The sequence below is a fragment of the Synchiropus splendidus genome, chromosome 5 (assembly GCF_027744825.2).
Source record: "Synchiropus splendidus isolate RoL2022-P1 chromosome 5, RoL_Sspl_1.0, whole genome shotgun sequence".
NCBI lineage: Eukaryota > Metazoa > Chordata > Actinopteri > Syngnathiformes > Callionymidae > Synchiropus > Synchiropus splendidus.
This window is the reverse complement of record NC_071338.1, coordinates 33,604,559-33,628,344: the sequence shown is the minus strand read 5'-3', so window position 1 is coordinate 33,628,344 and position 23,786 is coordinate 33,604,559. Positions and strand designations below refer to the sequence as shown.

General features: G+C 50.8%; 1 protein-coding gene across 1 annotated transcript in view; it reads right to left on the bottom strand.

The window, feature by feature from the left end:
- The window catches only part of itfg1 (integrin alpha FG-GAP repeat containing 1), a 94,579-nt gene that overhangs the window by 23,829 nt on the left and 46,964 nt on the right, over positions 1–23,786 (bottom strand). The window contains exons 10-12 of the mRNA XM_053864480.1: positions 22,027–22,178; positions 6,195–6,345; positions 4,741–4,849 (exon numbers count right to left, since the gene is read on the bottom strand). Coding sequence (XP_053720455.1) covers positions 4,741–4,849; positions 6,195–6,345; positions 22,027–22,178 — 412 coding nt within the window. The remainder of the gene's footprint in view (positions 1–4,740; positions 4,850–6,194; positions 6,346–22,026; positions 22,179–23,786) is intronic.

Sequence of the window (23,786 nt, the reverse complement as noted above, 5' to 3'; positions counted from 1 at the left end):
GAGCTGCTATGTGAGCGGACCTCCATCATCCTGACAGCGCAGCAGGTGCCGCAAGGGTCGCGGCCGCATCTGGACTTGAGTTGGGCTTATGACCCGTCTGATCATCGCTCACAGGGAACGAGCGAGAGCAGAGTCTCACAGACAAGTCGGCTCAGTGTGCCATTCCGGAAACTGTTTGGTCAAATACGAGGAACCGTGACCGTGTTTTCTCGTGCTGGGTCGGCCCTGGGGCCTCCGCCCAGGCGACCACCTCACTATAGTCCAGCAGGCACGACTGTGTTGACTTGGAGAAGCAGAGGACAAACTCATGTTCTGTAGGTGCCTCCAAAGCTGGTGACCACAGGCACCATCATCAGAGTTGAACCTCTGGCTCAGCTCTTTCTCGTCCACGACAGACCGACTCAATCTCTCTACTTGACCATAAGGCTCGTCTGATTCTCGCCACGGTTGCGTTTCCCAAATGGCTGAGTAACAACATCATTCTTCACTCTAGCAGTCCAAGGACTGGTCCTTTGCTCCTCAGATGCTGACTCAGCTGCCGCCACAGCGCACAGGTCAAACCTGTTTCTGCTCGGAACGTCGACGCGGCTTGCTGTCCGAGAGGATGACCGTGGGCGAGTCAGGATCTCTGTGGACCCACCGTGATTCAGGCCGCCGGATCATGTGACTGAAAGCTGCGCTACCTGGACCGACGCTCATGTGGTCCTCGGGCAGACGCTGTCGGGTCACAGGTCATCATCCCGCTAAGCCGAGTTTGACGTAGACGTAGTTTAAGTGACAAACTTGGAACATTTCTGCATCCAGCCACCACTGCCACTTCGACCCACCTCTAAAGTTGCACTGAAGAAGTGAGTGTGCCGGGGGCGGGGCTAAGTGAGTGGATGGCCAAGCGAACGACCTGGACGCTGCTGTGCCTGGGCCCATCAGAAGCTTGAGAGGAGCATGCGCTCGGTGAGTCCTGAACGTCATCACGTCTACCATCAGCTCGAGGAACGTTTCCTCCCTGCATGAGTCCCTGTCTCTACCGTGCTCCGATCCGTTCATGTCCTGGCTCCCATATTGTAGCATAACCGTTTCTGCTGTGTTTGTGGCTTAAATCATGTCTACTGTGAACGTACAGGCAAATGGATTTGTTTTGGACAAGAGTTCCAAAAAACCCTACATATTTCTCACATGCAATCATTAGCTTCAAGATGCTATCACGCGAGGTGTTGTTGCTAAGGCGCAGTTCTTGACCCACAAGGATCCATTTGTTCAGATCCAAGGTCAAAGAGATATTGCTGGTTTATTCCCAGTATGCCAGGGTCACATGGACAGGAAAAAGTCAGCGAGTGCGACTCATTCTTGAGAAAAGCATGCTGGTAACAGGAACTTTAAAAGTCACAGCATGTCACCGCCAGACACCGTGGAACAGCGAAGAAGGGACTAAAACAGAAGAGAAATCACGCTGAGTCAGATGTGTCCTCCAAAACTGCAGCGAGGAGGGATGCGACTTCATCTCAATAATAGTGATGATGGATCCTGCCCTGGAACCCACTGGATCCGGGACACGAGGAGTGTAACGGTCGGCTCCCATCAAAGCAAGACATCACCACCGGGTGAAGACCCCTGGAGGAAAAACTCAGTGTCTCTAGAGGAACGGAGTTCTGGTGGTTGGCCTGAATCATGCCAGTCCACTGAGGCCGCTCCAAAGATGAAGAAGACAGAAGCTCAACTGCTCAAGCCTCCACATGTGCAGAGCCCCGAGTCCCTACTTTCATCATGGATTTGGGGTCCAGCAACAAGTGAACTCATGCCTCATTGTTTCTTGTTCAGAACTCGCAGAATCTGGGACAAATAAAGTTGGGAGGGCCGCTGTGATTGGCTGGTGTCACGTCGCACACACACAGCACCGACTGAACAGAAGCGGAAGGGAAGCACCTGCGGTCGGTTCCCGACTGACACGCGACATCGATGGAAGCGGATCTCTGCAGCCTGGAGGAGAATTTGAATTCACAGCCGGCAGACTAATCCTCCGCCAGGCCTCGGGGCATCAGCGCAGCACCTCGTGTAGCTCTCCTGGTCATCCTTTGATTGAAGGGGAAGAGAGGGATGACAGCAGACGGCGAGAGCTGACAGAGCGGCGAGGCAGGAAACGACATCATCACTGAAGAATATCGCTCACAATCCCGAAGCAGCACATGGGACTCCACCGTCAGAGACGACAGGAGAGTCAGTAAATAGGAAGGGACACATCCAGAGAGGGAGACGACAAAAGAAGAGCAGGGAAGACGATCGGAAAAGACAGGAGAAGACACAAAGAAAGAGCGAGGAGCACACAATTGTGGAGGACAGGAAACAACACTGGGGTAGAAGAAGACAGAGATACAACCGTGGAAAGAAGAAAACATAATTGAAGAAGAGAGAGGACACGAACTGCAGCCGAGGAGAGGAGACGACACAATAGCAGATGATGTGGGGAAACACAATCGAGGAAGGCAGGAAGAGGCTGAGACACGATGAGCCAACTCATGGTTGGAGGAGGCGCAGCAGCGAGAGCTGGTGAGAAAAGCTTCCAGATGTTTCTCACTGCAGCTAATCTGCATCCTAATAAGTGAACAAGGAAGTAATCAGCTCGTATAGCTGCGGCTGCCAGTCACACACGCACGCACGTACCCACGCACGCACCCTCCCCTTCACCCGCCATTTTATCTTTCTTTCTAATTTTGGAGTTTATGATTTCTCCTCGGCAGTAATCAGCTTCCATCTGTCAGTCGCTGGCTGCTTCATTGTTTCTTGCAGCGTGAAGTCGCGCGGCAGCCGAGAGATTCATTATCTAACGTGTCGCTTTTACACCCCGAATGAAAAACAATTATGTTTAAAACCAAATCAAAGTGAGCAGCTCGTGGGGAACAATAGGGAGGGGACGGTCTGAGCGTGGAGTTCGGACCACCCGCTCCAACCGTGGAGTCCAGCTGGCACTGGGTGAAGGTGACTCAGCGCTGAGACACAGAGTGAGCTGAGCCAGAGGGCAGATGACAGGTTCCCATTTTAGTGGTTGGTTTCATAACCACACTGACGTGTCTCAAAGCTTCATGTGAAAATGATGTCTCTCACGGCCATCACCCTTTCTCCAGCCTCTCCCGCTAAACCCAACCATCCAACACATGGCTCACCTGAACCAGGACTCTGAATCACTTAGGATGACCCAGTCTTCACCCTTAAATTGAGGCCTGGATTTGTGCGGCACAGCAAAAAGCACAATGTCCTAATGAGGAGGTGTTTCCAAGAATTGGTCCCCACAAGTACAGCGAAAGCAGGTGCACACACAGGCACGCACACACGAGAAAAGATCCTCTAATGAAGGATTAAAGCGGACCGGACTATTTTCGCTCCTCTCAAATGTCAGCAGGTATGATCCCAGACTCCCACTTCACACTTCCAATGACTGCAGAAACACAATAAAGGAGCCAAAAATAGAGGGGGCGTTGTGAAGTCGGCTCACTCTTCATAATGAACTCTGTCACAACATGACAGGCCTGGTCTTCACAACAACACCGGCGTCGCTGATCATTTCTTCACTTCCTGTTTTGGATGCTGTCACAGATCAGACGCACCGCTGTTCACACAACACCAGCAGCTCACTGGTCGGAAGCATCCCAACCTGCGCACAAGTTCGCACTCACTGCGGAGTGACTAGCAGCTCGAGTCACGGGGACTCACTCGAGTGTGTGGGATTGTTCACCGCAACTCACTGACTCCAGACATGGGAAAGATCTGAGTCTGTGGAATTCTCTATTCTCTGCTCCTCTATTGATCCCACATGCCACTTCCTGACAACATCGGTCACTTCCTGTAGCTGCAGCAGCTAGTTATGGGCAGAGGAGGCATCATCAAACAGTGTCCTCACTTTCTGAGCGACCTAGGTGGCACTGTCAAGCTCTGAAAACTCCCTAATACACACCCTCAGAAGATGCAGGGGCTTCTGAATCCCACCTGTGTGTGGACCCCCATCAGAGAGACTCACGTCTGCTTTGTCAACGAGTCCCACAGACTCACTGTTTCCTGCATATCCAGTGTTGGAGACAGCGTTTTGGAAATGACAGCTGCAAAGTTTCTGCAACCTCTTACATCGGCGCTGATCATCTCACTTGGTTTGGTGAACCAGCGGAGGAGAAATGGGCGGATCCTATGTTGCGGTGACAGATGTGTCAGAGGTGTGAGGATGCTAACGTTAGCCTGGATGCTAGCCCACTGTTGTTTGTTCAGAAGAAATCCAAACCTACTGTTGAACATCCATGTGGTATTGTTCATGTTGTGGGACACTGTGGAGCATTTGGCTGGCTGACGACACTGACACCTGAGGCGTAGAGCCCAGTGTTAGGGTGAGACATGGGACACAGCCTAAAGCTCTGTGTTTGGTGAATAGTGGACGTGACTCGCCTGCAACACGGAGCCCCCTAGTGGACACCAACAGTAACTTCATAGCCTTGATTTCTCCAGCTGGAAGCATGTCTGATCAATACCTCAGTCTGAGGTGGAGCGAAGGCTCGTTCACTCACTGGCAGTTAAGTTTAGCCTCCAGCACACAACAACCATCACAGTAACCACCATAATGGCCGGCGCCATCTGGTCGCTGTATCTGGGAGTAGAGAGGAGCTCGTGTTCCCTCCTTGTTAATGGGCCTACCAGGACCAGTTAGTGGAGACGGATGCACGGCGAGGCTGAGTGTGAGGGGAGGTAGAAGGCCGACGCACTCACCCATCACCTTCACGAAGTAGGCGTCGGCATCAAAGTTGTTCTTCAGAGCGTGGATCGTCAGGTCCTTCTTGCCCTCCGCCTGGTTCAGGACCAGGATGTCCAGGATGCCCTGAGCACCAGAGAGAGCCGGGACAGTCAGTTAACAGGTGAAGCTCCGGGTGCCTCTCCAACGGTTTCACATGAAGGACACTTGACTAAAACACCAGCCACAGTTTGGTCCCGCGGTCACCAAACTGACCTCCATGTGGTCACAGCTGTGGTCTGATCCGCTTCAGTACCAATGGACTCCACACTGTTAGCGACAACTCATCAGACCAGCAGCTTTCAAAACTGAGATAGAATTATGGCATGGGTTTGGAAGCAGGATGGTGCGGGGTGTTGTGATCAGAGTTCAAGGAACATTAAGTTTCTCCACACACGCAACCAGCTGTTGTTGTTGTTGCTCTGATGCGAGCGATGTTTCACCACAGCACACGCTGCTCTTGTCTCAATGTCTTCACTCAAGTTTCACTGCAGACTCACACCCCGCCAACGGCTGCTTCCCCCGCTGTGCAGGACCTGGGTCCATCCAGACTCAGCCCAGCTGAGTAGAACTCCACTAGTCCAGAGCTGGCCAACCAGTCCAAGGCTGAGAGGCCCATTGTTTGACTGTGCTGCTGAACAGAGCCACATGCTACAAACACGTCAGGCTGTGAGGCTTCACCTGAGCAGCTGCTCACCTGACTCAGTATAGTGGTTAAAGCTCATCCCTGTGTGTCACCAGGTTGCTGGTTCACATCCGGCGTACGTCTCTTGTGCATGTGTTTTTCACATCCCTCCATTTGACCCTGATCCTCCTGGAAATATCAAGCGGCGTAGATAGAAATGTGGACTCCTCTATGTTTGGACGTGGCCCCGGTCTGTGTGTGAGTGAGCCACGCTGCAGACTGGAGCGTCTCATCTTCACTCCACTGAATTCAACAGACTTCACCACCATCAACCGTGAGTCACAGGTGAAACACATGACACACCTTTAGTTTAGGGAAGGACAGAGTCAAACGTGGGACTAAGTCATGTCAGTCCATTTGCTGGTGGAGCTGGTGACGGTCCAAGTCTGAGGACCAACACTCACATTGGCACTGAACGTGCACCACCAAGCCAATAACTTCACCAAAATCGCAGCCAGTTTGGCAGCTCATTTGGTGAAGGACCGCATGAAACTGGGGAAAGAGCTGCATACGGCTCGCGAGCCGTGGGTTGGCCAGGCCTGCACTAGTCAATGGAGAACTGTCTTTTGGCTCAGCTTTGTCCCCAAGACTGAAGGCATCCGTCCGCCTCCCTCCTGATGTGACACCCAGATGTGAGAGCTCCTCCACCTGGGCTCTGCTTTCACCACTGCTTGAAGGAACATCTGCTCTGTGGCCTCCCCACACGAACCCTTCCGCTCAGACTGAAGATGAAAGAGGAAAACTCACGTCCTCGTAGATGTCGAAGAACATGGCCATGACGGTGTTTGGGATGGCGGCCAGCTCCGGTTGGTCCCAGTGGATGCGGAACATCCGTCCCACGCTTTGGCAGCTGCTGTTGTCGCAGGGAACGTTTTCCAGGAGGAAGGCCCGCTGACCACTGCGGACAGAGAGAGACAGGAGGGTGAGACACCTTATATCACGCTGCCTTCAAAGATAAAGCATTGACCTGCTGCTGCTGATCAGCGCTCTGAAAAGATCACATCTTTTTGTGACTGAATAAACACCAGGTCGGCCTCACACGAGCAGCAAGTCGGGTAGCAGTTTGAGTGAAACACTTGTGGAGGGAAAGTGAAAAGTTCTCTTCACCCATTACCTGGACTGTTGCCGTATTCAGGCCTTTGTTGCATCAGGTTGAAAGTTTTCGGCAGCAAAAAAACCCACGTCGTGACTGGTTTGATCTTAGATTCAAGCCATCGACGAGTCAAAGCCAGCTAGTGCTATCTGTGATACCACAGTTCTCAAGAGTCAAAACTGACACTTGGGTATCAAAACTCAAGATAGCAATGAAACCCCCTTGAGCATCAGAATGCAAAGTAGCTTGTGGGAGTATCTGAAATTGCAGCTGTAAATCTGCCTGTTTGACTCAGTCTCATGTCATTCCACCTTGCATGTCTGCTGTGAACTGTAAAGACTGAAGACAAGTTGAAACAAACCCGCCTTGGTCGAGAGGGAGGGGACACCCTGGACAGGTGTCCAGACCATCATATATACACAGACAAGCACAATCTCTGTTAACAGATCTCTGCATGGGTTTGGATGTGGGAGGAAACCAGAGTGCCTGGAGGACACCCAAACAAGCAGGGAGAGAACATGCCTGGAGCTGGACTTGAACCTGCGTCCAACTGGCAGAGAAGCATCTCAGTGTGAAAATGAAGCTGCTGACAGGAGGGTGAATGTAAAGCAGTCTGACATGCATGTGGAGCTTGTCGTCCATTGGAGACGCCATCTGAAGAGGCTCAGATGAGGTTCATCAGACTGTTTTCCTGCAGCCTCCTCCTCCGCCTGCATGTGAGCAGACAGCAGCTCTGATCCTCGGGGGAGGCCGCCTCCCGCTCCTCCGCTTCTGCGAGTCTTTGTCTTTAGAGCTCACTCTCTCTACCTGCTCTTAGATCTCTGTGGGAGCCGGCCAGATGGAAAGGTAGGAGTGGAGTATAAATAGAAACCTTGTCAAGTCCTGCGCCGGCATGTTTGGAGAGACGTCGGACCTCCGCGCTCTCGTAGCGGGAGGGAAGTGGGGCGCTCGCGACGCGAGGACCCTTTCATGCAGCGGCATGAAGGAGATGATGTGGTTTTATGAGAATAGAACCCTCGCATTGAGCGCGTCCTGGCTACACACGCCTGTCTCGCTGTGTTCAGGAAACTGTAGCTTGACAACTTCCTCCCACAGAAATCTGCAGGGCTTGATCAGAGGTGCAGGACTCTCTTGGGTCACCTGATCAGAAGGACTCCTCAACTATACACAACAGCAGAGTTTTCCACCCAGGGTGCCGCGGCACACTAGAGTGTCAGGTGTGGCGCGGGAAAATGATCCAGTTTCACCTCTGCAGCGCAGAGCTAACAGAGCTAACCTGACCTGTCTGACTTCCAAACTGTATTGATGCTCATGGACTGTCAACGTTGGCTCTGGGCTTTAAAAGGTGGCTCTGAACAACTAAACACACCACCAAATATATGTGAAGAGAGAAAGAATCACTGTTGTTATGAAGCAAGTTCAGGCAGAGAAGCCAAGGATTTGTCTGGAAACTACAGTCACATCATGCAAAAGAGAAGTGATCCCATCCAAACAGTGATTTCAAGTCAGTCCACACATCAATGAACCATGATATAGTTTGCCATATTGCCGCCTCTTTCTGGACACATGGGAAACAAAGACATTTTCTGCCATGTGTTTCTGCCAACAGCCTGGCAACAGAACAAGCCAGTGTTTCACCAGTGAAGAGGGAGTTTCTACAGGGCTTGAAGCACCAGTGGCCCAGGTTCCTGTGGTGCTGTGAACCAAGGTGCCGTGGCTGGAGAAACACTGCTCTACGGGTCTTATGAGTTTGTTCTTAGGGGCCATTCGATGGAGGAGGAGCCCTCTGCTGGACACTAATGTAACAGCATGACTAAAACTTCACAGCCATTATTCATTTGCGACTCATGTAAATACTGTGGGAAAACAATTGGAAATGAGTCAAAATTCAAAGAGTAGCTAGATGAAGTGCAGCCCTGGGACTGAAAGAGTCTTTGACGGCTGACAATCAAGCAAAAACTTTTGGACACTTTGTCCACGTGCAGGAGGTCACCATTTTTTCAAAGGACGAGGTGACGTTTTCAGCTGAGCGAAGCAGTACAAGCAAAGTGGCAGATGAGGAAGTTCTTTGGCTGCGCGGAGCTTCAGTGTGTGACCACACCCCTGGCACCAAAGAAGTGACTCGGTTTCAGATGAGCTCATTGTTTACTCCAGATTGATTTTGTATTGTGCAGCCAGATTAAGAATGTTGGTCCAGAAGAGAGGACTTTTGTGATGCTCTAGTCGGGACACGCCTGCGGGGTCTGGGGCACCTTTGGACGATGTGTTCAGATGGTACGGTCCAGGCACAGACGTCCATGATGGAATGGATCTGTTCCTTCAGCATCACAGTCATGTTGGACTTCAGTGGTCCTGTAGAGGCTGCTGGGACTGGAGGCGGAGCGTTTCCTTCTGACTGACACAGAGAAAGGCCTAGTATTTTATGTTCCTGCTCCTCCATTTCCTGACATTCTCACGCAGCGCATCAGCCGACCTTCACCCAGGACCTTGGAAAGAGCACAGAGCGATGGTCCAAACGTGGGTGCTAATGAAGCAGCTGTGGCCTGGGACGACGCCTGCCGTATTCCGCTCAGGTGCGATGGCACCTGATGAGTCAGAGACATGGGATGAACTCCTCCGACCAGGACTCGCGTCACTGCCAGCTTCCCAGGCGTTCATTAGTTTTGACTTCTTCAGGCACCTTCTTAAACAGCCGTAAAGAGATCAACAACACATTTATAGTTTTCCCATTTTCTACAGGAGGCTGATTGATGATGTGCACCGGCGCCCGGTGAATGGAAGAGCAACCGGCGGGGAACAATAAAGACGCTCTCCCAAACTCTCTCTGACACTTTTCTGGAGCAGCAGGAGGAACTTTTAAGAGAGGTGACAGGCAGAGCCCCTGCAGGTGAGGTCAGCGGATGCTACCAGGAAACCAGTGGTCACCGTGACTGTTGACACTGAGAGGGGAGCACAGGCCGCGAGGCAGACATTCAGTGAAGACCCGTCGGCTTGGAGGTGGACCTGGATGCACTCGGACCAGACACTCGACCACGGTGGTCACTACAGAGCAGGACCTGGATGTGCGTGTGTCGCAGGTCACTTCTGCTCCTCTGCGTTTGATAGAGGGAGAGTGATGTGAGCGAGGGAGGTCGTATTGCCATGGTGAATGTGTGTCAGCTACAATCCTCTCAAATAAAAACACCAGCAGCCATTTCAAACCACGTCGCACACCGGCAGTAAAGCGTCTTGGACATTGTTCCTTCTCTTTTTATGCGTGTGTGTGTGTGTCTGTGTCTCGCTGCTTCAATTACTGAGTGAACTTTGTGTCAGAGCAGATGTGTGTGAGCCTGAGGGAGACGTCTGGCTCCAGCTCCACATGCTTCCCCTCTAATTGGTCTGCAGAGGGCCAGTTGGGCTCGTGGGAGACGGGCCAGCTGATCTCAGCGCCGACCCTCGCTTCCCTCAGCCGTCACTGGTCAGCAGGGCCCCAGTCACCTGCACCAGTTTCTGAGTCGGGAACAGACGCTGTTGAGGAGGCGACTCCATGATCGTGCCTTCAAAGGTGAGCGGAAAGGAAACCCTGTTTTCACTGCGTCATCTTTCCAGGGGACCTCGAGTCACATCCAGGTGATGGCTTGCACGGAGAGCAGATGAAGAGCGTCCCAAAGCTCTCAGGGTCCATCTGCCCCGCCCCACATGCGTCTGCAGTGGCCTCAGCATGTGGCTCACGTCTGGTGAACGGGGACTTGTGATGTGGACCAAACTTGTTTATCAGCACATCATGTCAAACCATCCTCACATGATGAAGACCTCTGACCTTGGAAGTGTTTTCCTCAGTAATATCCCAGCAAGAAAAGTGGTTGATGTCCCATCCAGACTAATCTGTGTGTGCCAGTGGGCGGGGGGTGGGGGTGGTCGCTATTTCACTTCTGTCGGATTAGGATGGATAATCCAGCTTTTAGTCGGATCGACTCGCTTTTCAAGAATCAAATAGAGAATGTACACTTAACCAAAAAGTGCTGTTCACAAGTGAGTTAGCGCTCTTTGAGCATTTAGCTGTGCTGTGAGTTTGAAGGCAGCCTTGTCGTCCGTGACACACACTGGGAGCCGAGAACATCAAGTCTTCCTCAAACAAGACAGGAGAAGCTGGGGACACCCTGGACAGACCACCGCTCACCCCTGACAATCTAGGGTCACCAAGAAACCCACGAGGAAGGAAGAAGGCCCGGCAGCTGTGCGTCCTACTCAGATGAGCTCAGTAGCGCTGACACGTCGGCGCCACGTTGATCCCTCAAGCTCGACCAGAAAACATCATCAATCTTTAAAGTGCTCCTCGACAGACATTAACATTTCATATCTGGGTAAAAGTGAAACAGAAGTCACGCTTTTGTTCGCCTCAGTCCTGACAGATGGATCCTCCCTCCGAGCGCGTCTCTACCTAGGTCCACCACCGGGTTTCCTGGTGAAATGGCCACTTGTGTGGTGCACACAGTTGGAGAAGTCAGGCTCCGAGGTCCAACATGGAGTCACACAGAAAGTCCAAAAGCAGAGGCATCTCTTCTGGTTTTTAGAGGATGGGTTGTGGGGGCAGCGGCTGGCGCAAAGAAGCCCAGACTTTCCTCTCTGTGGAAGCTTCTGAAATGTTCCAAGGGAAGCCCTGCACAACCTCAACTGTCCTCTTGTGGAGGAAGAGGGCTTCTCCTCTGAGTCTCTCCTGGATGACTCAGCTTCTCTTTCTCTCTCTCTATCTCATGGAGTCCAGACAGACAAGTCATGGTGCTTTGGGTCACTCTCAAGCTGGTGACCACAGGTGAAGGGAGAAAGCCACCGGTTGGTGAAGAGCTGTCTCTCAGAGCACGGTTCTGAGAGACAGCCACCACAGAGCCCTCACACACTTTCCTTCAGGACACACAGAAACTCATCTCATCTCGAACCTGGACAGCTGTCAACTGTTGGAAAAGCCCTGACTCGGAAATGCTTGATCTTTGGAGAGAACTTCTTCTGAATCCGTGGGGTTCAGTGATGCCACCAAAGCTGTCACGCCCGAGGGACTGGGATAGATAAGAAGGCACTTGTTCTTTCACCATTCAGGGCACAGAGGAGACCTGGACCCTGAAGTCGCAGCACATCAGAGTGTGGGACACACACCACTGTGGCTCCCTCCTCGCGCCTGTGCCGAGGAACCCTGACCTCAGAGAACCTTCATTAACGGCACGCTCTGCGAGTCATCCGAGGACAGCGAGTCGCCGTCGTCAAAGCGACTCTTTGCAGTGGAAACAGGACTAACGCTCGGGTATTAGCGACAAAACCAACAGGCTCCGACATACAGAACAGGATGGATTTTTAATGGCATTGCCTAGCAACAGTGCGCTCGGCTCTTGGCGGCTGCACAGTCGGGGTGAATACTGATAGAGACGCGCAGCGGCACCAGAACCGGGTCTGATTGAACTCTTCGGTGCATTTACAGCCCGAGAGAGAGAGCAAGCGAAAGACAGACAGAAAACTCATCATCTATTTGAGCATTTGAGAGAGAAAATGACAAGTTGTCTTGTTGAATTGATTCACAATGGTTGTCGGTTCATCTCCAGAGAGAGCGACAGAACACGTCTGCAGCAGGAGAGTCTCACGAAGGAGCGCATTTTCTTTTCCCTCGCCTCATCAGGACCCTGTTTGGAGGAACTGGTCTCCCCCAAACTCTCCAGTCCCGTGTCTCTACTCAATGTCTGCTCAGGATGTTCCTGAAAAACTTGAGAAGAACAGCATGGCAGGGTGAGAGCCAGGATGTTCTGTTGCTGTGGAGTGGAGACAATTTAGAGTGATGACCTGCTGCGAGTAAAAGAGAGGCGCGGGCTGGCGATAACACGAGCGAGGCAGAAGAAGCAGGGTGATTCCTCTGAAGGGCTGCATTTATCTCCCTGTCAGGTTTGCTCAGGTCCTCCTGACTCACTAGGATGTGCGGGACTCACTGAATCCAGGTTTCCTGGGGTCCTCCTTACTGACTTGGATGTGTGGGACTCATTGAATCCATGTTTGCTCAGGTCCTCCTGACTCACTGAGATGTGTGGGACTCACTGAATCCATGTTTGCTCAGGTCCTCCTGACTCACTAGGATGTGTGGGACTCACTGAATCCATGTTTGCTCAGGTCCTCCTGACTCACTGAGATGTGTGGGACTCACTGAATCCATCCGTGTCCTTGGAGTTTACTGAATCAGTGGAGTCAGCAAAGCAATACATGAAAAAGAGTCAGACCCAGTTCTGGTGACTGAACCACTCTTCTAGTTCGTACCATTTCTTCTAGCTTCTTTGGCACATGCATAAAACTCATCACAAAACAAAAGAAAGCCGAACAGAATCAAGGGTTAAAAGGTGGGAGACACTAACACGAGGACGAGAGAAGCTTCACACAGGTGTGAATCACCCCACAGTAAATGATTGTTGGGCACCACCATCTCTGATGTAAGAGCCCACTTCCCTCCAGAATTATGGACATGAATCATTGGAAATATCGAAAGCAGTACGATGGTGGTTTTCAACATGTTTTGTTGAAATGGTAAAATACAAAAAGAAACATAACTACATGACAGGGACACATGGTTTCACTGAGAGTGGGAAGAAGATATTGGACTGCACGTGGAAATACTGCAGATTGTGAAACGGTGGAGAGAGTCCAGACACGGCCTGAGATGAAGTCAATCTGTTGATACCAGCAGGGCAGTGCTGTGATCCTGCAGAAGAACAGCCTCATCCAGAGGTCATTACCACGTTACTGTCAGCCGCTCACTGACCTACAGCCTCAGAGCTCAGCAACACTGTGTGTGTGTGTGTGTGTGTGTGTGTGTGTGTGTGTGTGTGTGTGTGTGTGTGTGTGTGTGTGTGTGTGTGTGTGTGTGTGTGTGTGTGTGTGTGTGTGTGTGCCTTCTCCCTGAAGCTGTTCGCGTCATGGCGTTGAATCACGGCCCTGCCATCGCCTGCCAAACACAACTAACATCCCAAGGTGCATTTAAAGAGCACGCCAGTCCAGCTGAGCTGGGATCCAATATCCTTCAAGGAAACATCCACATCTGACCAGACACGGATCCTTTTGATGGTCAGTCTGATGCTAAAAGTACTTTGATCCACAAGATGCCTGCCCAGGGCACCTCAATATCTTCTGCTGGGGGAGCAGAGGCTCTGCTCTGAGTCTCTCCTGGACGACTCTCTGACAGAGTCGGGTCACTACAAAGCTGGTGACCACAGGTGAGAGGAGATACCGACTGTCAGTGGAGCGTCTTCTGGCTCAGCTCTTCACCACAGATTGTCTGTCTATAACCTCCACTCACTCAACAACAAGATACACAATATCCCACTTGCTCTATCATTCACTATGTACAGGTCAGAGGAGTCAGAGTCTCCCCTCCGTCCCCCATTAAAAGGATTCTAGATTGGGAAAATATGCAGAGGAGGAAGCATGCTTTTGTTGTGCTGTTGCTGTTGATGCTGTGAACCATCTCTGAGGTGAATATTCGCGGCTAGCGGACGACCAGGTGTGGTGCTAGCAGCTGGTCTGTTTACATCTTTACATTAATTCATCAGACTAAGGTCCCATTATCAGGAATATCTCCTGAATCCAAACAGCGAGAGAGTGTTTGACAGAACCAGAGTTCTCCTGCAGCCCCTCTCTCTTGTCAGGTAGCATTCTCACACACACACACACACACACACACACACACACACACACACACACACACACACACACACACACACACACACACACACACACACACACACACACACACACACACACACACACACACACACACACACACACACACACACACTTCCTATTCATCCGACGCCCTCCTGGAGTCACAGAGTCCCGCTGGCCCTCAGCTTTTGATGTGGAGGAGCTCCGGCTTCATGAGAGACCCGGATTGCAAGGGGGGAAGGTCTAAATGTCACCCTCCGCTGGGCCGCTCGCTGTGCTAATGTGCGAGTGTCAGCCTGTAGCAGGATGCAGCCGGAGAGCGAGACAGGCAGCTATTTCTGGAATACAAGATGAGGTCAGAGACGGGGATTTTCAGCTCGGCTCCCCCCACGATTGAGATGTACCTGTGATACCAAAACTACACCGTCAGGGAGGAGCAGGCGACTGCCAGCTTTCACTTGTCTGGGTACGGAAACAGTGCTAACTAGAGCATTCACAGGTCAAATATCCGCAGCGCTAGTTGGGTTGGTGAATATCATTATAATTACTGTAAGAACAAAGATTGTCGAGGGTCACAGTGTTGCTTCCCAGTATTGGATGTGATATTTAATGAGGAGCTCCAGGGCCCTACGACCATAATGAAGGGCCACAAACAGACCCTGAGCCAAACGTTGGAAAGGCCTGCCTTAACAACGACTTCTTTCCTCAAATATCAACTGAAGATGAATCTCTTTTGAGGTGATAATGCACTGGCTGTTGCTGGAGGGGCAGTGGGTTCTCATCCCACTGATCAACACTCTCTTCCTGCAGGTGAGAGCGCCAGCTGCAGGTTAGCGGGTGTTTTATTTTGGTGGGGCTGAGGAGGTGAGAAAGTAATGGTGCTGATCTGGCACAGAAACATCAGCTGCAGAAGCGTCCAGGTAACGTGGGGACACCGCCCCACCCACGGCTCCCTCCAGACCTCACGCGCCAGCTCCAGCGCTCGCACAGCGTTCCAGATCTGCCATGCTGGGGAGCCGGCAAATCCTTCACAAGAAGAATTAATTCGTTTTCAAAAGTAAACGGTTGAGCAACGAACAGACCCGCAAAGTTGATTCTTGCTTCCCCGCTGAGAGAGACTCTCTGGAGGTCAGCAAAAAAACATGACGGCTCTCGGAGTCAGCGAGGAAGCGGCCGGGGAACACGAGTGAGGTAATTGCTCTCCTGTGTGTTGGATTCTAACAATAGCTGCACGATGGGTATCTTGCTCAAGGACACTGCCACGACTCCAGCAAATGAGATGCTTGTTTAGACTCCAGCTCCCTCATGACACCAGGGATCCTTGAACTTTGGACTACAGTGCCATTGGTGTGTTTGTGGAGCCTGGCGGCTCCTGGTGCAACCGGACCTGATACACCATGATCCAGTCCAAGTTTGGACCTTCTTCTCAACAGGGGCTGCTCACATCAGCAGACATGTGGTGACATTGTCTGGTACTGAATGTCACTCCCGTCTCCTTCATGTCATGGTGGAAAATGGTTCACACCAAACACAAATGGGCACTTTTGGTGCCTCTGGGGTGAGCAGTTACACTCAACCACTGGAGAAATGGAGCGAGCTGCTCCTCACACTGCTCCTTTTTCATCGCTGTGACATGACGATTTGTCTCGTCCAGCATTTACCATGTGCCATCCAAAAAAACACTGACCCATTCATGCTCTCACTCGACCGCTGTGACTCCCTGTGAGGCACAATTGTAGCCGTTCATCTGTCTTTTGCGGAATTTCAATTTAAAAGATCAGTAATATATATATATATATATATATATATATGACTTCACATTAGCATTTGATTAGTTGTCATGAAGAGTGGCAGGGCGCCCCCTGCAGGCTGTGGAGTGTCCTCGAGCATCAACAAGTCAAGCAAACGTTTGTCAGTGAGTTCCAGTGCGTTCAGTTGACCTCACTCTGAACAGCAAGTCCTGCTCCGAGAACACAAACATCCCACCTACACAAACAAACCTCGGGCGCCGCGCTCAGCGAGGGCTGCCGAGGCGACGAGCAAATCGAAATGTTTTTGGAGCTGAAATGAGAGAATGACGATTTTGGCTCTGCTTTCAGGACAGCTGTGGAACGTTCAAGAAGCTATAAATACTGGAGTCATCCACAACAGTTTGGAATCGGTGAAGTTTCCGAGGCTGCAATATTGTTTATCTGAACCGACACGAGTCACAGTCGGGTCTCTGGAGACAGGCAGACTTGTCGTTGTCATGCAGAGCTGCAGCTGGCTGACTCACAAACTCTGGGAGTGTCAGTTTGAAGTTTGGGATGAAGCGTGTGACAGAGGTGGAAGAGGAAGTGTTGCTGGAGCTCTGAACTGCCGACACTGAAATCTTTGCCCTGATTCACTGTTCACACTTCAGATTACAAGGACGACAGCATGGCAACCTACAGTCTTTAAACTTAAACACATCATGAACATTGTTTCCAAGTCGGGTAGCAGCTGAATCAAAGAAGCCCAGACCTCCCTCTAGAAACCTCAGCCAAAGGAACAATGAGAGACATGCAACGAGGGACATCGCCTCCAGTGTTTCCTGGGTCTGTCCCAGGCCTCCTCCCGGTTGAACGCCTCACTAGTCACACATGGTGACACATCCAGACGAGAGACACCTTGAGTGACTTCTCTTGGAGGGCCTCCTCTGAGAGTCCAGACAGAGAAACTATGGCACCTAGGGAGAGCTCTGTCTTCTGGCTGAGCTCTCTAGCCTCACCATCAAACAGTCTTCATGACTGAACATCCAGCTGTCCATCTCCATCCTGACCTCATTCGCAAACAAGACCCCGAGACAAAGAAAAAAGAACAAGTTAACTCAACTAAAATTAAGAAACAAATGAAAGGCTTGAAAAGATGCATAATGGGCAAATCTAAAATCCATAACTGTGAGGTATGAAGTCACTGAAAAGCCGCAGTGTGAGGTTTAATAATGACGTATACTGGCATGACAAACTAAAGTCTGAACCTGGTTAAGCAGAAGTTCAAAAATCTGAGAAATTAATGTTAATATTGTGAAATGAAAACTGTTCTGAAATAACGGTTGCATTCAAGCAAGTGACAAAAAGGGTTCAGTTTAGACAACTGGAATCTTCCTCTGTTCCTCAGAACCAGAACTCAAAAGCCAAATAGATGTCAAAGCCAGCAGCTGAAGCTGTGCTTCAGATGAGCGTCCAGCAGCTCCAGCAGGTCTCCTGCTCCTCCTGTGGTGGTGGCATCTGCTGCAGGTTAAAGGTCGGGCAGCACACTGACCTTCTAAGTCACAGCATGGACCTGACAGCTGCAGAGCATGATTGTTCAGAACCACATTCATGGCATTATATCGCTCACTGTAAGCAGATTCTGCGACGACTTGTGTGTCTTCTCATCAGTGGTGGGACAGATGATTACTGCTGAGGATAATCTGCCTGTGGGACACCAGCCAGAGGTTACAGTGTCCACAGGAAGGAGGTATCGGGAGCCGCCAAATGCAGCTGCCAACATCACTGTGTGCTGAAGGGACCAGCTCCACCGTCTTCTGATGCAGCACGTCCGAGTGACGGACACGGTGTGCGGTGACCCGTCATGTGACTTGTCTTCTGACAGAGTGACCGACTCGTTACACTACTCTGGCTTCAACGTGTCCACAGCAACACCAGAGTGACCGACGGGCAGCTGAAGAACAAACAGACTCGGCACAAGGACCCAACACCAGGCAGCCACCACATCCCGGTCCACCTCACAGACCCGCGTGCCTGCAAGTCCAAAATAACCAACAAGTTCTCAACCTCACACATCTGATCCAGGTCCTTGGGGAACACCTCAAAGAGGCCAGAATCGCATGACTGTCCGACCGACTCCTGTCTCAAGTCTCAGCGGTCTTCTTCCAGTGAAGTTCTCAGCGTGAGGTGACGCACATCTACATATGTACAGAGTCAGCAGTGAGACAGCTGTGCGAGCACCAGGAGACAGAACAGTCTGAAGCGTCAGCGGTATCTGCGCTGCATCCTGCTGCACCTCTGGAAAACTTTGTCCTGCTGCTGGTACGTGTCAGGGTTCGACTCTGGCAGTGAGTCTGTCAAACAGACTTCTGCGTCAAGCTTTAAACGGAGATGGGTTTTTGGACGCTCCCTGATTATCCAGAAATTCTTCCTGGAGCTTGGCAACTCCCGTCTGCTGCCTCCATCTGCACACGGCTCCTCTGATTCCACTCGGCTGCTCCGAGGAGAAACGTTGGTGGAGCAGGAGGAAACTTGATTGGCTGGCTTGTTATTAAAAAAACAAAAGCAAAAAAATCTGCTATAAATAATAGCTAGAGAAGAAAGAGCAGATTAGAAGAGGAGAACGTCAACGAGCGGAGAGTGGGCGGTGAGTCAGAGCAGCTGTGATTTCACCACACGCTTCGACTCTCCCTGATGATGGGCAACTCCACTGCGCAGAGACAGATGGATGGATCGACACATAGGTCGATAGATAGTTCGACAGACATAGACAGACCGATCGACAGGTGGATAGATTGACAGGCAGGCAGGAAGGCAGGCAGACAGACAGACGGATCAGCAGATCGACAGATTGGTAAGACGGATGGATGGACAGATAGATGGATCGACTAGATCAGATTGATAGATAGGTCAACAGACAGACAGGACAGACAGAGATAGACAGAACATCAGACAGACAGAACATCAGACAGAACAACAGACAGAACGACAGACAGACAGAATGACAGACAGACAGAACGACAGACAGAACAACAGACAGACAGAACGACAGACAGACAGAATGACAGACAGAACGTCAGACAGGCAGAACGACGGACAGAACGTCAGACAGAACGACAGACAGACAGAATGACAGACAGAACGTCAGACAGGCAGAACGACGGACAGAACGTCAGACAGAACGACAGACAGACAGACAGAACGACGGACAGACAGAATGACAGACAGACAGAACGACAGACAGAACAACAGACAGACAGAACGACAGACAGAACAACAGACAGACAGAATGACAGACAGCACGACAGACAGACAGAACGACAGACAGACAGAACGACAGACAGACAGAACGACAGACAGACAGAATGACAGAACAACAGACAGACAGACTGACAGAATGACAGACAGACAGAACAACAGACAGACAGAATGACAGAACAACAGACAGACAGACTGACAGAATGACAGACAGACAGAACAACAGACAGACAGAATGACAGAACAACAGACAGACAGACTGACAGAATGACAGACAGAACGACACACAGACAGAATGACAGACAGAACGTCAGACAGGCAGAACGACAGACAGAACGTCAGACAGAACGACAGACAGACAGACAGACAGAACGACAGACAGACAGAATGACAGACAGCACGACAGACAGACAGAATGACTGACAGACAGAACGACAGACAGACAGAATGACAGACAGACAGAACGACAGACAGAACAACAGACAGACAGAATGACAGAACAACAGACAGACAGACTGACAGAATGACAGACAGACAGAACAACAGACAGACAGAATGACAGAACAACAGACAGACAGACTGACAGAATGACAGACAGAACAACAGACAGACAGAATGACAGAACAACAGACAGACAGACAGACTGACAGAATGACAGACAGAACGACACACAGACAGAATGACAGACAGACAGAACGACAGACAGACAGAACGACGGACAGACAGAACGACGGACAGACGGAACGACAGACAGAACGACAGACAGACGGAACGACAGACAGACAGAACGACGGACAGACAGAACGACGGACAGACGGAACGACAGACAGAACGACAGACAGACGGAACGACAGACTGACTGACAGAACGACAGATAGATAGATGGATAGATGGATAGATAGATAGACAGACAGACAGACAGACAGACAGACAGATTAGATGTGCAGTAGTCAGAGTCAAGACTTTACCAGAGCGAGTCCAAGACTTGGTGAAATAAGGAGATGGGATCTTTTCCATTCAAACACGGTCAAACGGTGGCTTTTACGATCGTTTACACGTAAAGTGTCTTGCAGTGGTGCAGAGGGTTTCGCTGGATGAGCGAGCACAGCAGCGTGAATGAGTTCGCAAATTGAAGCAGGAGTTCATCTCAAAATCTCACTTCGTAAACAGAGCGGAATTTCCTCCTCACTTTTCTCTCCTGTGGTCAACACTCCATGACAGTTGAGTTGGTCTGCTTTCTTCCTGCAGGGCAGGAGGTGAGCGACACCCTGGGCAGCGCTCCAGTCCATCACAGGACACGAATACAAACACACACTCACACAGACACACAGTCAATTAACATCTGCATGTTTTTTGCACTGTGAGAGGAAACCAAAGTGCCAAGTGGAAACAAACAGATGTTTGTTTGTTTTTTACCGTCAATATTTTTGTGTTAACCGTTTATTGACAGTTGAGTCTTCAGTAACAAATGCCACAATACAGTTCCAGCCCCACCACCCCAGCGGCACACGGCCTCAGAGCCACATGGGACCAGATCAGATGGAGACTAAAATACTGTATCCTAGGTCCTAAACCACCCTCTGAACACAGAGGACAGTGGGACGTGTGCATGGAGACTGGATCACGAGGCTCGAACTGAAAGAGTGGAGGGCATCACATCACCAGAGCTCTGCAGATGAGGTGGCGCGAGAAAAGTCATTTGGAGATGAGAAGGAGCACAAAGAGTTAAGCCCTGCAGGACTTACTGATGATTATATATAGAACCCACAAGAGCAGCAGCGTGTGTTTTATAAAGCCTCTCTCCGATGAACGTCTTAGTATATCTGGTATTACAAGACCTCCAACACACACACACACAGGCGTGCACAGTATAATCAGTATGCATAGTCAATCAGCGCCTGACCTCTTCAGCAATCTTATCTTCATCTCTTAAGATAATCCATACAGCTCCATCAAGACACGCGCTGGTGTTAGAGCAGCACTTGCTTTCTAAAGGGCCTTGAACTCAGCGGCCTCATTTCACAGCCACTTTTTCATAAAAACACGCGGCCCATCCTCACACCTGCCAACAGCCTCCCGCTGACCACTCAGCCGCTACTGTCAGACAACAGATCAGATGAGTGCTTCTAACACCAGGCCAGGAGGGCATCTCCTGCATGAGGAGAGGGGCGCAGAGGGTGAGGGGGGGTGCGGGCAAACATGCGTGAATCGATAGAAACAGGCTGGTGCTGTTGGCAAGACGAGGTCCCCCATAGTTTGGACCAGGCCCAGTTTGCACCCCAACACTCCCGAGACCCAGGGCACTAGCCATTCATCACCTTAAACCGAGGCTCCGGAGCTGACTTGAAACCAAGTGCAGGTAGATTCCCAGTGTCACAGGTCAGTGACCTGAAGGGTCCACCGTGACCGACAACATTAACACAACATTAATGAGTGTGTTGTTGTTCCTTCTTAGCAAACGACAGTCAGCCAGCACTCAGGCTAACGTTAGCGTCGACATACCTCTAACATCGGCGCCGCCCATTTCTCCTCCCTTGGTTGACCAAACGAAGTAAGAGGCTAGTTGCAGAAACGGTGGAGCTGCCACTTCCAAAATGTCTCCAACACTCGATACACAGGAAACAAAACACACCACAGCAGCCAAGGACACAAGACGCGAGTAGAGCGTAACGTCATGAAGCGCCGTCCCAAGCAGCCTCAGTGAGGCAGGTGTGTGTTCTTGAGTTGAGTTTGTTTTTCTGTCGCACTCCCTCCCCTGAGCGGACCCCTAAGGAACCCAGATCCAGAGGGTTGCTGATGCAGGACATCAACCATCAAATCGACATCCTACCCGTTGCTGGAGTTGCGGAGGACTGCCAGAGCGTCAGGGAAGCCGTCCAGGTTGTAGTCCCCGATGCGGAGGGTCAGCGGCTGGCTGGGAGTCCCCGGCGGGAAAGTCCACACTGTGTCCTTCTGCTTGAAGTCTGTCAGCACGGTGAGCCACTGCGAAAGCAAAAACTCCATTATTGAACAGAAGCGTTACGCTTCACTCACTGTAGCCCTTTCAAAAGGGCCGGATCAAGAATGGTGTGAGTGTTGCCATGACAGCCATGGAGCAGGGAGGCCAGGGTGAGTGAAGATACATAGCTCGTGTATGTGAGGTGTATTCCAAGCATGTCTCGTGAAACCACCCTTGTGTTGACTCTGCCTGCACATCTCACCGTCAGGGACACAAAGGAATTTGTGTTTGGAGCACAGACCCAGAGCAGCTGTAGCTGCAGCTATCACGTCATGTTCTGCAAGTCTGGGCCAACCTTTACAAAACGCCTCCAGCACGTACGGAAGGAAGGGAGTGGGAACTAGAAATCAGAGAACGACAGATGAGAAGCCATAAGAGGCGAGTCTACTTCCCGCCACTGAGGAACTCAAACGCTGAAGTGATACCGGTCCCGGTGGGTTTTCAACGTTGCAATGAGTATTTTCCATAGACAAACGCTTGAGCTAATGGGTACAGCATCAGGCATGGAAACAAACAGCCCGCCACAGAGGCCCCTCCTCCCCTCCCCAAGCGCCTGGCGAGTCATTATCACGTCTCACCAAGCGGCTATTTCACAGGACGGCGGTTCCTCCGCCGCGCGGCCTGACTTCCCACTTTGTCTGCCCCCACGACAATTAACCGGTGACGACTGTACAAAGGAAGAATTGGAACATTTTAATTCACTTTTCAAGAGAGCGGCTTCTCTTTGTGGCTGCACGCATTTCTATTCACTCCACGTTAATGGAGTTGAAAGTAACGGGAGGCGAGCGGCGCTGTTTTCATTAGAGGCCTTAATTGCTGACTGATGGAATCCTGCGAGAGAAAGGCGTCCTGTTTACTCAGACGCAGAGCAGGAAGTGGCGTGCGGGTTTACCCGGGGTCATCCCTCCTTTCAATTGAACAATTAAAACAGTCAACTCATGGAAATGATTTTCTCGCCTTCCGCCTGCGGAGCGCTGACTTCACAACCGCAGGACGAAGATGCCAAGACACACGCTTGTTTAAGGTTCCTGGTGGATGTCTTTGTGGCTCTAGTGGCCAGCTCCAACGGAAACGCAAGCTGTCTGCCGCGTTCGGAACTCCTGTCAGAGAATACTATGTGATTCTTTCAATCTCTAGCCAGTTAGCCTTAAATTTTCCACTTGTCTTGTTCCACTTTAATTCAAGTTAAATTCAAGCTATAGTGTAATTGAGAGAATGTAAAAACATTGGATTGGTTTTTTCACATTATAATACATGTTCACATTAAAAGATTTAAAGATATGGAATAATCAAAGACATTATTGGATACAGTAGGTCATCAAACCAGGGTCAATTCAGTCTGTCAAGTCGGCTGCCTGCAGGGATTTTTAATGACCAGCAGGTGTCAGTATTCAGTGACACAGTGTCAACACAGTATCAGCACAGTCCCTAACACATGAAGACATGAGACTCACAACTGACCTGAGCTCCTAACATGGCTTTTCTCCCTCCATCTGCCACTCACCAGTAAGTACTACATGGCTGAACCTAGAACCCTTTATGAAACAGGGCTCACTGGGCGGCGCTGTCGGTTAAAAATAATGTGCCTTTTC